Below are 17280 nucleotides of genomic sequence, written 5' to 3'. Positions count from 1 at the left end.
ACATTTCTAAGGCATTCGATTGCGTTTGCTATAAAGATCCGCAAGTACCATTTTTATGGTGCACCTTTGCGTTTTGTGGTTGGGTAGCCAGCTTTTTCTCTGGTTGATGGCTCTGTCCTCCAACTTTTCAAATAATGCTGAGGTTCTACCACATTGTTCTATCGATCTGATCTTTTTCTCTGATACATAAATGACTTTCCATTCATTGGAAATCTTCGGTAGTTTTGTCGACGAAGCACCCTACATTCCACCTTCCAGTTTGAAAATCTTTCCCAGCACAAACGGCTTCAACTTCTCCATTACCAATTCCCTAAATGCTGTTTTCTAAGTTGTTTTCTCCAGTGGAGAGAAGAAAACTTAGCTTGTCTTTCTGAAACCCAGTCCTATTTTACTTTTTCACATAAAAAAAACAACTAGTATGTGATCTTGTCTAGATATCTGCTTCCAGATTGTTGTTGTTATTTGGTTTTTAGGAGCATTAGCAACTAATGCCATATTGCTCCGGGGATATGCGATGGTCAATCCCTGACCTTTCCGCGTCCTCCGTATTTTGGAAAATACGGAGGACGTGGATTTTGGGAAAATACGGAGGACGTGGATTTTGGGAAAATACGGAGGACGCGGGCTCGAACCCCGGTCTAATCAAGAAGCGTGTGCTATGCACTGCTGCTCCTGCCCACCTGCTTCCAGATTTCCACAGAAACTATTGGGGAAACCATATTAAAAAAAAAAAAAAAAAAAAAAAAAAAAATTGTAATTTGCCATCACAGCCAAAAGACGACAATCAGGTTAATGTTAATTACGATTCCAGACTCACAAACTAACTCCACTCCCTATCACACATTCATTCAGCTCCTGTCTCATGTCCAACATCGAATCGCGGTTCAATTTGAAATTAATCGAATTAATTTTTCCTGTTCCTCATTTATTCTTTCTACCTCTAGTTTTTACAACAACCTTCTTTCCCCAAAATTTATATATATAAAAAAAAAGTATTGCCGTACGTAATTTGTGAATGGCTCCTAATACTTAATATATACTTAATTAAGATATTTAATTAACGGCATTATAATTTTAACATGCTTTGAACCAATAGGAAAAGGTCATGTCTTTATTTAATGATTTTAACCCTGCAGCTAATTAATTATTACTGGCAAATTTTTTTTCCCTTTTTTTCTCTCCCCATTACAAGCAAGCCCAAAGTGATCGTTGCTCCCTCTTTCGGCAATAATTTTTACAACTACATGTCTAGAGATTTTATGTATAAACTTCGCTTTCTTTTGTTGCGTTTTTAAAACGAATTGATAACGTTTATTTTCATAGTCCATGTCCACTTTATCGTTTTGTATTAAATTGACAAATATTTAAGGCTAAGTTACGCGATGTAAATGCTAGCCTTGATATTAAAATATATATATAAAAAATAAAATAAAATAAAATCGATACTTGCCATACTTCCTTCTGGTTCCGATGTCCCAGTTATTATCGTTGGGAGAGAAATTAAGCTGGTGCCGAGTGATATTAACCGAACACACTAATGGAGTCTACGATCGTCTCCTTTTTTGATAAACATCGACAGAACTTCGCCCGACCGTAGTGGGAAATAAGGCTGTTGCTGAAAATGTGTTGTGGTTTCAATTTATGTGCCATTATAACCCGGGATTATTTACTAGAGCGGTAAAACATGTGTGTAAACCGTCCCTTAAGTACATTTCTTTGCTTGAAGCAGAAGAAATCAACTGATACATAAAGCGCCCTCTTAATATTATAGCTATTTCTCGTAAAGTTTATATTATTATTATTTTTTTAAATCTCCTGCAGTGCTATTTTAATATGTATATCAACTATGAAATGTTGGATATCTGATGATTTTCAACTGAGAAGATCTTGTTAGCTTCTAGGCTATTTTCATTTGTTTATATTACTTCGTTTGATTGATAAACTCTACCATATTCTGGAATTATGTGTTTGAGATTTTAGTGAAACATTAGACTTGGTCCCTCGCGAGAGGATACTGCATAAGCTTGAACACGTTGGAATTACTGGTAAGATTCTAAGATGGATTGCTAGGGAGTGGGGTCCGTCAATGATCGGTTCTTGGTCCACTGTTGTTTCTCATTTTCATAAATGATAGGGACAGAATGCATTGTGACAAAATTTGCAGATTATGTAAAGATTGGTAGAATCGTTAATGATCAGTGCCAGGCAGCGCTCCTTCAGTCTGACTTGAACAGACTTTAAAGATAGTCTGAGAAGTGACAGCTATGTTTTAATGCTGCTGAATAGCAACCCAAAAATAAATTATACACTTGGTGGGGTTGAATTAAAAACAGTGGAGGGGGAAAGGGATCTGGAAATTACAATACAGGCAGATATGAAGTTTTCTGAACAGCGTAAACAGGCAGCCAAGAAAACCTATAGTGTCCTATCGATGATTTATCGAATGTTATCCTATAGAGATAAGGAGGTCATAGTGCCACTGTATAAGGCAATTGGAAGCCTACATTTGGAATACTGTGTTCAAGTACGAAGACCTCATCTGAAAAAAGACATTGAGCTTCTTGAAAGGTTCCAAAGATGGGCAGTTCGAATGATGAAATCGGCAGAAGGACGACCGTATAAGAAAAGACTCCGATTATGTGGGCTACAGAGCTTGGCAACCAGGCACAAGGCTACGAGAGAGAGATTAGTAAAATGAATGAAGGTGGAATTCTCACTGTTATAAAGAATTCCAGAACTAGGGGCCCATAAATTCACACTACAGGGCTTGAGGTTTAGATTACATTCTAAGAAGTTTTTTTTTTAGCCAGCGAGTCGTTGATTGCTAGAACAAGTTGCCCTCTCAGGTAGTTACCCGTTGTGACTGCCAGTGCAGCAGAAGCCTCTGGCTTCCTTGCACTATATGGCGAATACTATTACTATTTATATATTTATTTAACAGATGAAATTATGTTTGGCTTTTATTTAAAAGGAAACCATCATTTAAGATGTTCAAAATCAAGCGAGAGGACAGTCCCATCCATACAATTAGCCCTGTCAGGTTAACATCTTTCTGCAAAGCGAGGTGAGGATTTCACTGGCCAGTAACACAGTTGTGACGATCCAAATGTCCATTTAGATTGAACACAGCTTCTTCAGACCATACAGCTGCATCCTCAAAAGTGCCGATTTCACCATTTTTATGAAAATACCATTCACAAAATTGTCTTCGTTGATCTGGATCATCTCTCTTGTACTACATGCGGTAATCGAGATCTAAAAGGATTCAAATTTATGTCCTTGAAGATTCGCATACCATTCGATTGACTTATTTGCTCTCTCAAAAATTTGCTATGGTTTCAGCCAATCTCAAAAAAGAAATAATACAAATCAGTCGTCGGTCACAAATGATGGTTGTTGAAATGTGTGTGCATAATTTTGACTTGCACTGTATATTAAACAAAAAAAAAAAAAAAAAAGTATCCGTAACCGGCGAGCAGTGATAAATCCACTAGTGGGGTGATATCCCCTCTCCTGAGCCTGAATAAATTGAAACAATTACAATATTTTATGACATTAAGTTCTTTTACGGTATTCATAAATTGAAAAGAAATTCAGGATAAGTAGAAAAGCAGTCTGGATCCTCCATTGGTGGAGTGCAAGGATCCCTAAAATTTATCGTTTAAAAATTAACGTGAACTAGTTATTTTAAATATTTTTTAGCACGGCCTTTTCTAGTTATAACAACAGTTGAAATAAAAACATAAGTAGTTACCTTAAAACTCACTGAACCATAAATCTGAAGTTGATGCATGACATCCGGGCTTTTGTATTGCTGGTACTCTTCTTGATTCCTCTTAAGCTGAAGGGCCACTGCCCTTTTTATTAAAAACAGATTCTTATGAATGTATTCGTAATATTTAAAAAAAAGTAAAAAAATGTCCACGCTTCATAAAATCTGTTATCTGTTTTGATAAAGCATTTATTAAATAAATATAAATTAATACTGTATCTATGGGCCACTTTCAGCCTCTTCTACTGGTCTCTGCATTATCAACGGCTTTACAATTGAAAGATAAATAAAGATTAAATTGGTTGCCGAACTCTTGAATAGAACGTTGTAATACCAGTAGTCAAAATGCAACTTGTGGAATGAAGCGATTTTCAAGAAAATATTGGATATCAATAGTACTTTACATTACAAATCATGCACCTGAAACCAAGGTCTCCGTGAGAGTACAATGTGTTCGTCACTTGTCACTCGTTTCAAGAGGTCTGGGTTCAAATCAAATCACATCGGAGACTGGAAGTCCTGTTCAGTTGGGGGACTGCACTTAGCTGATCTCAAGTTGAGGGAATAAGATTTCTTCTGAGTGCTATTTGGGGATTTTCAGCTTGTTCAACACACAAATCTGTCCCGTGAACACACTACACATACTCGTACACAGTGAAGAGAAAATCTAGCGCCATAAGAATCGACGCACTCTAACCAAAATAGTCATGCTCTAAGGAAGGAAACCCCGACCAACGTGAAGGCCAGAAATTGACTTCGCTATGCGTCTACGAGGTGGAAAAGATTGGCTGCATTTGACACATGCTGTTACTGTAGAAAATATTTGCTTAGTATCTGTTCCATCTGCCCTTCTCATGATATAAGAACCCATTTTCCGAGTGCTCACCTATCTGTTGTGAAATCAATACGATTACAGTTACTCCGTTTTATATTACTCCATATAGTCAACGTTATTTTAATTGAGCGATGTGGATGATTTTTTTTAGGAGCATTAGCGACTAAGGCAATGTTGCTCCTTATATACTGTTTATAAATTATGTGTTCTGTGGTCGATTTTCTGTTTGCTGGACAAAAAACCATGCTACCCTTCCCTGAGACCGATTAACTCAACCACCTTGTGAAAAAGGCTCATAAAAATTTCTCCCATCATCGACGGGACTCGAACTCTGGTCTTTTCCACCTGGTGTGGGGAAGACGATGATTCCTCCAACTGTCCACCCAATGTGAGTGTAAATGCGTAAGTAAAATATCATTATTTCAGTGCATTTGTTGGCGTGTTTTCAAATGGAAGGAGAAAGCGACATCCCATTACTTACTACAAAAAGATGCGTTATTCAAAAGGAGGGAAATTTTTCAGGTTCATTACCAGGTCAGAATAGAAGAAATTTTCCAGTTGTACCACTTTATCTTCAGAATTAACTGATGATTTCCTTTTGTTGCGATGTTTTTGTTTTGTTTGTTTATTTAGTTAATTAAAAAATTAATGTTACTGTAACCATTAAGTGCTATCTATTGCCGCATAAAGACTGGTCGCAGAAAGGAGTCAATGTGAACGGAGAGTACCTAAACCATTTACGATTTGCAGATGACATTGTGGTCATAAGCCACGATCCCAAAGAATTAGAGGAAAATCTTAATCAGTTATGCACAGTTAGTAAGAATTTTGGACTAAAGATGAATATGGCTAAAACAAAAGTAATGATGAACAAGTATGCCACGGAAAGGGAAATAATGATTGAAGGAGCAGTAATTGAAAAGGTGGAGTCATATACTTATCTGGGACAAGTTATTAGCTGTAATAATGATAAATGGCTGGAAGTCAAGAGAAGAATAAATTTTGGATGGATAGCATTCAGGAAATATAGTCACATACTGAAGAGCAATATCCCAGTTTGTCTGAAACGTAAAATAATGAACCAATGTATACTCCCCACCATGACTTATGGAAGTGAAACTTGGGCACTCACCAAAAGAATGGAAGAGAAGCTAAGAACTACACAGCGAAGAATGGAACGAATTATATTGGGAATCAGACTGTTAGATAAGAAGAGAAACACATGGATTAGGCAGCAAACTCAAGTAAAGGACATTCTTATCAAAACTAAAGAACTAAAATGGTCTGGGGCAGGACACATAGCTAGAAGACATGATGACAGATGGACTAAGAAAATAACAGAATGGTACCCAAGAGGAGCTAGAAGAAAACCTGGAAGACAAAGGCGGAGATGGATAGATGAAATTCATGAGTTTTTGAGTAATAAATGGATGGCCAGTGCTCAAAACAGAAGGAACTGGAAAGTTGCTGGAGAGGCCTTCATCCTGCAGTGGATTGAAAATGGCTGATGATGATTGCCGCATATGCCAAGCCACAATTCTTAAAACATATTAAGAAATCCAGCATTACTTTTAAATGACGAAATGTGGAAAATTTTGTTTTTTACCCAAATGCTAGTTAGGATTTCTGGTTCTCTGATAAAGCCGAAAATTTGTGTCCATCTATATTTGTGCCTCTTTTACATCCTGACAGTGATTATCAGGACCATACATAAAGATAATGCTGACTTACTGTAATCCTCCTTTTCCTTTCATTCTCCTGCGATGATTTGATAAATCTCTCCCTATCATACCGAATACATTCCTCTTCTCTTTCTTGTTTGATTTTATGCTAGAAAAGAATTGGTGAAATCTTGTTTAATCTGAATACCAAGAAATCTTCTGGCCATTGATTTCTTCAGAGGGGTTCCTAAAACTGCAGTGTGGAACTTACGTCGGTTCGTTGGCTTTATACTCTTATTCCTTTGATGTTTTTCATGTTATAAGGAAATACATCCACGTTCTTAAATAGACAAACTAATCTTACCTCTTCAGTTACCATCCTTTTATCTTGAAATTTTTCTAAAGAAATGGAGAAATCAGTAACAGCTAACTTTTATACTAGTTTGAAACTTTCCTGAGTAATGATTTTCAATATACATTTTGGCACCTGTCAAACCAGGGAAGGAAGCCTTAGTGCATATCAACTGCATATGCGCTAGTTTCATAGAATTATTTGGTCAAAATTCTGAATATATTCTAAACCGATATTCTTTCAACTGCTTTTAGTTTTCTATGTGAGTCGATCAAAAGTTCGATATGGCAGTTTTTAATAAATGAATTCATTAGAGAAATGATCGTTTTCATGGATATTGTTATAAAATGCTTTGTCACTGTGCAGTCTGTTCAAGCATTGCTCATGTAATTTCAGTTCTGACTCAAAAGTGCCCCTTACTTCACTAATTGCCGTAATCTTTCAAGAACTTTGGCCAACCTCTTCTGTATTGTACAAGCAAATACCTACATGCTGGGTGAGGCACCCAGCATGTAGGTATCGTCAAGGATGTCAAACAGGTAAATTCTTTCCCCGCAAATATCATTCATTCCATTTAAATTTTTTGCAGTTATGAGAACAGTCCACGAGTTGTACTAGTTGCCCAGAACCAGAATCTGGGTTATCTTGGTAGCCCCAACGAGACCTTTAATGGCTAATGGCATTCTGACTTTGATGTTCTTCTGTCACCTTTGTTCATTCACCGAAGTCTGCATTTCGTGATCAATGTCTGCTGCAACGTTCACTTTGAAGTTTGCTGCTACTAGTAACAAGGAAAGATATAGGTCATCAGCGCGAGTTATTGATGTGTGAAAATCGCAACTGCTAAGTTATATATTTAAAAAAAAAAAAAAAAAAATCTACGCAAAGCTTTTAACTAATGCTCACATGCAGTGTTTCAAAAGTATGTGCAAAAAGGATTCTGGGAAATAAATAAAGATCTCCCGATTCTAAACATTACGGCTATTTGAATTTAAAAAATTGTTGTGAAGATTTGAATAGTAAAAATAATGAATTCCCTGTAAATAAGGAATAAACGCTTTGGTAGATTCTGGGGCATTTTTTCACAACGTGGCTGAATCAGTCTGTCTCAGGCGATGGTAGCATGGCTTTTTCTGCCCGAAACTCCAGTTTTTAGTCCAGCAAACAGAAAATCGACCACAGAATACACGCAATTTACAGACAGTATACACGGAGCAATATGGCCTTAGTCGTTGATGCTCCTAAAACCCTACAACAACTTTTGTAGGATACGTGTCTGCTTAGTCATGTAATTTTTATGATTTTTTAAGTATTAAAAACTTCGTATCCATTTTTGAACAACCCATAACCTTTAAGAATGGACACATGTTTATATAATTAATATTTGTTTATTTTTTCCCTTAATTTTGGCTTTAGAATACGTCCCAGAATTTTTGCACCTATTTTTGAAACATCCAATTGAAATTTATATCCACAATTTTTCAGATAACAGTACCCTATACTTATTGTTTTAACCAGCCATCGCTGAACAAACCAAAACTGAAATATGCACGAACCGTTATGAACTGCAATATTAGGGCTACTCGAGAACAACTTCATCTACTAATGTGTATTATGTTCACGAATTGGGTGAGTTCTCAGGTCGGTTTGCCTGTTTGCTGGACAAAAAATCGGAATTTCCTGAGGAGACCTCGCTATTCTTGCTTGAGGCCGATTAACTGAGTCAAGGAGTGAAAACAACCAACAAAATTTTCTGGTCATCGACGGGATTAGAACCCAGGCCTTTCCCGCCCGATGTGGGGAGTGCTGATGATTATCACCACTGTCCTACCCAAAAACTAATAGGAAAGGTAAATTGGCCGACTTCAGTTCTAAAACTTAATCTTGTTTTATTTCTTGTTGCAACAGGATATGTAAGTCAAGTTCTACTCCTTTCTTCTAAATTAGTCACATTTGACAATCAGCCATATGTATTACTGCTATCCATGATTTAGCTCTAAACTTATCAAACTTACCTTCACATGCAATTCTTAAATTATTACACCACACAAAAATACAAACACCATCATCAACAAATTTCTTCTGATTTCTCAATCTTCAATCATCCATGGTGCTATAGAAGTCAACGGTCTTCCTAAACTTCAGATTTCAGTTAAATTATAGATAAATGTACACTGCATTTTATTTTTAGTCACTCCATGCAGGCACTTTTGATAGACAAAAAAATGGCGACTTTACTGTTCAAATTCGAAAACCATTTCTTCGCAGACAGCCAAAGTACTTCTTTGGAAATAATGCAATTTCTGAATGGCGTTGTTCATAGCTGCATTAATCGTATTTCTCCCCCCTCTTTTTTTTTCTTTAATTATATAAAGCACAAAGCGAATTGTTGGTAATTATAAGGGCTAAAGATGGAGAGATTATTTAGAATTTAGGGAATCGAGTTTTTAAAAAAAATCCCATTCTGGAGTGTTCTTTAAGTGGCATCATCCTACACATAAGTTTCTGTTGTCATCAGCAATGAAAGAGAGATTATAAGACCACCAGTTATTCGTTAACGATGATAGACTCTTAATCTTTTAGTAATGATATCCTTTTCATGTGAATAATGAGGATTCGTTGCATTTAATTGGAAGATTATATTTAATGGTAAGTCTTTTGATGTAACTCTTTCTTGCGTGGTCAAATATATTAATAGAAGAAAGTTTACATAATAGCGTTTGATGTTAATAATTTACAATCTCAGGAGGTCGAAGATAATAATCTGTATTAATAGAGTTTTCCAGTAGAAAATAATCCTTCAGGGAAGATGAAGCAGTTTGCTGGCTTCTCACTTTACGAAACTAGACTTCAGTGGATCAATTTACTACTAATTGCTTCTTTCTTAATCAAATATTTTCTGACACTGAGTATATATTCATATTTGCAAAAATTAACTAAAAATAAATTGATAACGACTTAATATGAAAATGGCGTTTATATTCTTACTTTAGCCATAAATGTATTAATTCCACTACAGCTAAGATTTTCTTAACTCATAATTAAAAATCAGAAACTTAATTGTTCAAATTAATTGATTTAAATGGGAAATTAATTCAATAAACAGTGCGCTTTTACTCAGTATCGTATTATTTTAATTCTACACGTACACTGCTCGACAAAATTAATGGAACAAGTAGAAAACGTGGTGTAACTCGTGCAGAGGACAAAAATTTGGTATGGGGCTGTATAAGAATTACCAAAAAGGTCACATGACATCAGTACGGCCTATGATTCCCTCTCCTCAACTATTCTCGATTAACAGTGTCTCTGCAAGATTCTGTGGCAACAAATCCCATTCTTCCACCAGTGCAGACCTTAGCTCACAGAGGAGTTGGCTGTCAGCGTGCAGAGCGACGCCCAAGGGCGTCCTACACATGCTCGATCGAATTTAAGCTGGTGATCGTGGTGGCCACGTCAGTCGTTGGGCAGTTTCAATTTCAAGATATTCCTTCACCACTTGGGCTCTGTGTGCAGGGGCGTTGTCGTGCATGAAATGAAAATCTGGGCCAACCCCACCCTTAAAGTCGCAGTTACGGTAGCCCAATCAAAAACATGGAGGGGTGCGGCCGTTGATTATTATTCTGCCCCACACCGTAAGTGTCCTTTTCTCCTCGTTGTGTCCAGATGAGAACTGAACTGTACCTGTACCCCATTTGTTAGGGCCACAAATCACATGTTCATGGCACCAGTTTCGACGAGCTCTTCGGTGGTTTGGGGTTAATGGGATACAAGCCACTGGTTGGCTCCTTGCTTAAAGTCCACTTGAATTGAGCCTTTTTAACACAGTCCGGTTGGAAATGTTTTCACCTGTGGCCGCAGCAACCTCAAGAGACAGTTGATGACAGGTTCCCTCTTGCTGTTAGAGCCAGATAGCAGTCTGTTCTGGTTGTAGCCCTCGGACGACGTTGGCCAGCTCTTCTTGTAATGGTTTCTGTCTCTTGAAACTGCTTCCTTAGTGCTGAGACGACACTGCGTGACACATTAAGCCAACGTGCCACCTCCGTCCAGCTTCAAGTCGTCCAACGGCTCACCGTGTCAAAGAATCATCTAAACAAAGATGGGTTGCCATCTTGAGTACTGGAGATGTGGCTATCCCACTGAGCACACCAAAAAACGGGAATGAAGTGATGTGATCGCAAACCTGTGTTTTTACAGGCATGAGTAATTTGCATAATGTGCGGCTCTGTAAAGTGGTAGATCGATTTCTATTGGAAACACGGAATTTGCATGCCAGGATGCCAATTATATCAAATATCCACCTTCGGCGATGTTGTTCACAATAAAATATTCATGAAAAACATTTTGTTCTGCTTCCATTAGACATTAAAAAACGATAGCTAGAGCGCATGCGTTCTATTGAATAGAACGAAAGAGAGCCTTTGGCCAATCGCTTGGAAACCAGCGATTCTCTCTGGAGTAATTTTATTATTAAAAACGCTACCCAATAACACGAAGTTTTTGATTGCACATTTTATTTCGCCACCTGGATTAAATTTTGATAAATAAGTTTGTGTAGCAATCAAGAAGAAATCAATTACACTTGAACTACTTTAGAGTGGTAATCTTGAGATATGGTGTCTGTTGGATCACGGAATTTTCTGGACTTTGAACCACGAAATAAACTAATCTACAATCACTACGTAAATAGCAGGGGTTTCTTTCCTTTAGGTAATGTTACGTTTAAGAATATAAACAAATATTGTGCCTTATTTAAAGAGCTTCATTCATATTTTTATTTATACGTGTAACTAATAATTTTAAGGGCATTAATCTGTTAAATGTGACATTGAAAATATATACAAAGATAATATATGAAAAATTAAATAAATACTTAGAATTTGGGGAAAATATATCATTAATTAAGTACTCGACAATTAAGAGAAGCAGTATGTACATTCACTGTCCAAAAAAATTGGTGTTAACAGATAATTAAACTTACGGTGTGCAAATATAAGTTGTAACGTGGTCACGTTTTCGGTATCAGTAGGGCTTCTTAGTCGATCCGGTCAGGGAGAAGGCGAGTGATCTTTCTGATTTTCAGAAAGGTTGTTGTAGCACGTTTAGGAGGAGCAAAAATTGAGGAAACAAAGGACATCACTGGTGTTGATAGCAATCATCAAAAGTATGCAATGAGTGGGAGACGAAAGGAGAATGTAGTTCTAAAAGGAATAAATGCTTCAGAATAACGAGACCACAGCAATTTAAAGCGAATTGTGCGTCAGAATAGAAGATCCAATGTTCAGAAAATGACTGAAAAATTCAAATTAGGCAAAGAAAGATCCATTTCCAGCCGATCTATGCGGCAGAATATGAAGATTTCTTCTTTTATGTAAAAAATTCGAAAGATTCGACTGGAATGGTGATGTCCAACGCCTAGACTGGACTGTGGAACAGAGGAAAAACATCATGGGGTCTGACGGGTCTTGAATTTAACCAATGGTAGGGTAAAATTGAGCCGTGAACTTGTCATGGTGTTAACCTGATTTCTTTAGACTGAAAAGGCAGCAATTGGTTAAAGAAATTCTTTGATAGATTATCTGGAGATTTTTACGAAACGAAATCTGCTTTAGGATGAAAAATGATTCATATATACGTAGCAGCTGAATCATTATCATGTTTTCGGCAAGTTGAACAATTTGGAAACACGTGGTTCGATAGTGAAGATTATATTTAGCAGCTATTCGTCAACTACGTTAACGCAGTGATTATCTGTTCATCAGTTTGTTATATCGCTTGCCTTATCTGTTTCTAAGTCTTTTGACCCATGACCTGCAAAGTGTTACTGTCACAGAGGACCAAGCGCTGTTCACTATATGTCCACGGATAATGAATTACAGTGGTCTTTTCTGCATTTCTGTTCTCTATTAGTTCCCCAATAAGATTGACGTTATGCATTTACCAAATTCTAAGTTAAGTTTATCATGTTGTTCTCTGGATGAAGACATTGACGACGAGGTAAGTTCCCGAAGAGTTTATTATAATTATAAAATTTGTACGTTTTCTCTAATTTTATAGCTTAAACTGTAAATAGAATATAGTGTATTTGTAGAAGTATAGTCTGCATTTATGGGTTTGTCCCTTTCTTCCACGAGACGCTGCAATCAGAGCCGGCCCACCCATTAGGTGTACCTTGCGGTCACCTAGGGTGCAAAGATCCTAGGGGCACATTCCAACAAAATGTAATTTTTTAGTGGTTAAAAAATAATTAATTAAATTAAATAAGGTAATAATTATTTCTAAATAAAGAAATAACATCTAAATATTTTATCAAATGTTAAGAATATATATATATAAAAAGATTGATTTACAACATAATATTATAGATGAATAGATGGGAATAGGTAAGCTTGTTGGTAGGCAGGGTAATGGATAGATAGGCGGATGGATGGTACAGAATACAACCGGGGCGAAAATTTTGTCTTGCCTAGGGCGTTTGAAACCCTTGCGCCGGCTATGGATGCAATCATATGTAAATGACAATTCAGCAACAGCCAGTTACTGAATTCAGATTTTAATTCGTTTACTCCAGCAAAATATTGAGATATATTGTGCGCTCTTAGAATGAAATGACACCACTAACTCTGGTGTAGTAGGGTTTTAGGAACATCAGCGACTAAGTTCATATTGCTCTGTATATACCTCCATGTTCTGAGGTCGATTTTCTATTTTGTTGGACGAAAAACTATGCTACACTCGCCTGAGATCAACTAACCCAGCCATGTTGTAAAAAGGCCCATAAAAATTCCTCACTCATCAACGGGACTCAAACTCAAGTCTTTTCCACCCAGCGTGGGAAGGACGGCGATCCTACCAACTGTGTTACCCACGAGGACCAGGTGTGCAGACTAAAACTTGTAGAACGGTGGTTTCCTTTCTAATATTCTCTGCGTAGATTTCAAAATTGTTTACCTCTTTCCTTCCCTTCCCTCGCGAGTAGCACAGTTGGTAGGATCGCCATGCTTCCCACACCGATTGGAAAAGACCTGAGTTCGAGTCCCGTCGATGACGTGAGGAATTTTTATGTGCCTTTTTCACAACGTGGCTGAATTAGTCGGTCTCAGGCGAGTGTAGCATGGTTTTTCTCCCGGAAACTTGGGTTTTTCGTTTAACAGTTATTTGGGAAAAAAGTATTTCGTGGTTTATATTTTTCTCTATACACCATACTTCGTGGATTTCTCACCTTGTTCCTCTCTGACAGAATAAAGCTCAACTTATATTCATATTCTAATCTTTAAAATTTATTACATATATTTTCAACAAGAGCTTCATGGATAGTAGGTACCTGCGAGGTGATCTGATTGAGATGTATAAGGCCTTGAATGGGTTGAGCAAGTTGAATTCTGATGGGATTTTTCGTCTTGCCCAGACTAAGAACCTGAGGGGGCACAGTTTCAAATTGAGGAAAGACAGTTGTAGAATAGACAATATTTTTGAGGCCAATCAGGGGTGGTCCCAGATAGAGGGACCACCCCTGATTGGGGCAACAAACGGGGCAAGGTTCCCGTTGTGGGATCAAAAAATGCTGATTTTTTTTTTTTTTTTTTACTGCGATGCGATTACTAAAGTTTTGTTCCACTGCTTTAAACCACCTCCATAGAAATCCTGTGACTGCCCATGAACTTTTTTTTTTTCTTTTTCAGCTAATTAAATTGTCTTCGGAAAGAGATAGAAGGTTTTTAGCTATAATGTTTAGATCCCAAACCTTATACGAAATCGTTTAACTTGGGCGAACTGTTGGGTTCACATATATTTTTATACTGGGATATCATCGTATACTAATTGTAATTGGGTTTTAGGAGCAACAGCGACTAAGGCCACATTGCTCCGTGTATCCTGTTTGTAAATTGCGTGTGTTCTGTGGTCGATTTTCTGTTTGTTGGACGAGAGAAAAACCATGCTACCCTTGCCTGAGACCGACTAGCTCAGCCACGTTGTGAAAAAGGCCCATAAAGATTGCTCTCGTCTTCGACAGAACTCGAATCACCCGTTGTGGGGAGGACGGCGATTCTACCAACTGTGCTACCCTCGAGGGCTCACCATAAATTCAGAATCTGATGATGGAATTGTATTGCTAAGGTTTCCTTCTCACCTTGAGTTTCTGGTGAAGAAGATATAGGCAGATCGGGTCCATGCATGATTATCAAATAGCATACACGTTTCTGATAGGGACAGGTGTATTTAATTTATAGTGTTATATCCTTACACTTGGGACAGCGAAAGTAGATTTTTTCTTGCCTTATTGCGTTTCCTCAACTGTTCAACACAAATGTGGCCACCTTTGTGTGAAGTAATGGTTTGTGTTGGTCGCCAAGTTTAATCCAAAATACACATAATACATTTGTGCCCTTTTTAAACAAATTCTGTAATGTTAATTTTTTTTTTTACAACCTATAGTGCTTAGTACCGTACGTGAGTTGAGTTGATGAAAGACTTTCCGACATTAGACTTGAATTTATGTAGATTGTAATTTTCAAGGAATACGTATGAAGGGAGGTTCTTCCAGAAAATGAAAGTTGAAGGAATAAAAGATGAAGAAATTGGTTCGGAGAGTTTGAAGTTGGACAGTGAATGGATGCTGATTGGTTACGGCACGTGTTCGAACTGCTTTGGAAGATAAAGCGGGAATTATAGAAGCCAATTCAGAAGAACAGTGCCCATGGAAGTGTATAGAAAAGGTATGCAGCAGAAACAGATTGGAGAGACTTTTTAAGAGTTGGATCATTAATTAACCTAACTGCCCTGTCTTGAATGGAGTCTAGAAGCCAGAGAGAGGTTATGGGGGCATCACCCTCTCCACCGATGTGGAACAATATTCCATGGTAGAGCGGATTTTGAGATTTGTACAGTGAGATTAGCTGTTGAGGAGAAAATATGAGACCTAGCAGTTTTAACGCCTATATCTTCAACACTTTATAATATATTATGTGCTGGCCCAATGGACATCTTTAAATCACAAATCCAAAGCGATTTTCTGTTTACAATTACCACACTTAAAACGGCCAATTTCCGAGTAGAGTAAGTGAAGAGATCTCGAAGTCCAAATGTTCACAACATGTTTCACGTTACAACGTATCAAGTTACTGACCTCCCTCTTCCAACGTGCCATTTACAAATTACTCCTATCTACTGGATGTTTCATTTTGCTGAAACATCCACTGGTGCATTATTTTTGTTTAATAAACGATATTTTTTAAAATAAATTTTACTTAAAAAAATACATTTTTACAGTGTTTATCGTATTTATTTATTTTCAGAACTTCTTTTCCAAAAGATCTTTCAAGAGCAATCCGCTTAAAAGAACCAAAAGTGTAACAAAACTAGAAAGGAAACGATGTACTATAGATGGCGACAGGTAAGTACAGAGTTGATAAGATAATAGTACTAAGAATGGGCCTCATCCTTATTTTTATCGCGATTGAAGTTTATCTAGAATGAACTCTGGCATCACCTTTGTTACCTTATTTATTGATAGTTTTGTTTTTGTAAATAACACACTCCCATTGATAACAAACTCAAGATAATTTTGTTTTCTAAATAGATTATTGGACATTTATGAGCCAGCTTCCTTGTTTAAGTAACCAGATCGTTGTAAAAGTTAAAAGCGTGAAAATCACTCATGAATTACTTTCCATTTTGGAATCTTTCACCAACTGTTAGTGGTACTATTTTAATTAGCTGTTAACGTTTTTAGTTTTTTGTTCCTGATATTTTGCTACTTCTTTCTTACCAAAGCAAACAAAGGTAAACCATTCCTTTTATTTAAAAAAAAATGGAAATGAAACTTAATAACTTATATTGCTTTTAGTTTTTGCTTGAAAATAAGATCTGATAACTGTCCCTGATATTGCGAATTTGTTGCATATGTAAAGATTTCGTATAGTTTAAATTTTGGAGAATTGATTTTCATTTAATTTGAAGCAAGGCCCGTTTATAGGGCCTTGTACGCCTGCGTGTAAATTTAAAAATGAGCCCTTTTATTGCCAAAAAATTATTACCAAAGCTTACTTTGTGAGTGTCGAGAACGAGGAAGGAATTTCCAGATGTCAAGTAATGAGTATGTTTTGAATTCACTTTTTTCGAATGTAGTAATAGGTTAAGTTTATACTAGAGGATGACCAATTAATTCGGTTCATTAATCGGATAATTCTAAACTTTCTTTTTTTAACCAACATTATACCCAACAAGTAAAATTTGTAGAATTATTCCTTATCGGTGTTACTGCGAAAAAAGATAGGGACAGGTTACTGCTAATGGCATCCATCTAGGGAAGCGTGTTAGGGGAGTGTGTGCCATTAATCTACTAGTCTGCCCTCTAAGGTGGGACCAACCAGCTGATTATGCCACGGTCGAATAGTGCGTGTGACCTCTCCGCTCCCGGATTCGAACATTTACAACTGTCTGCCCGTCGGCATTATTTCAACTGTTTATGCAGTTACTGTACTTATTTTCTATTTATTTATTAATAATTTATGATTATTTTATGTAATAGCATGGATCTGGTCGAGATAGATTAAAAGTTCTGAAAGTTCTCTTTATTTTTTACACCAAGTGTTAACTAAACCTATACGTATTCTTTTCATATAGGTTTAGGGTTCTATTAGCCATAGCAAATTGAATA

The 17280-nt window shown here is 36.9% G+C and overlaps 1 protein-coding gene across 6 annotated transcripts in view; it reads left to right on the top strand.

The window, feature by feature from the left end:
- Positions 1 to 17280, top strand: part of raskol (Ras GTPase-activating protein raskol) — a 258953-nt gene that overhangs the window by 172385 nt on the left and 69288 nt on the right. For all 6 annotated transcript variants that reach the window (XM_090388960.1, XM_090388962.1, XM_090388961.1 and 3 more), the window contains one exon: positions 15917 to 16014. In XM_090388960.1, the coding sequence (XP_090245086.1) occupies positions 15917 to 16014 (98 nt within the window). The remainder of the gene's footprint in view (positions 1 to 15916; positions 16015 to 17280) is intronic.

Source organism: Mastigoproctus giganteus, chromosome 14 (assembly GCF_048544385.1).
Source record: "Mastigoproctus giganteus isolate SK-2022 chromosome 14, ASM4854438v1, whole genome shotgun sequence".
Classification (NCBI taxonomy): Eukaryota; Metazoa; Arthropoda; class Arachnida; order Uropygi; family Thelyphonidae; genus Mastigoproctus; species Mastigoproctus giganteus.
Note: the sequence above shows the minus strand (reverse complement) of the source record. Positions and strands in the feature narration are given on the sequence as shown.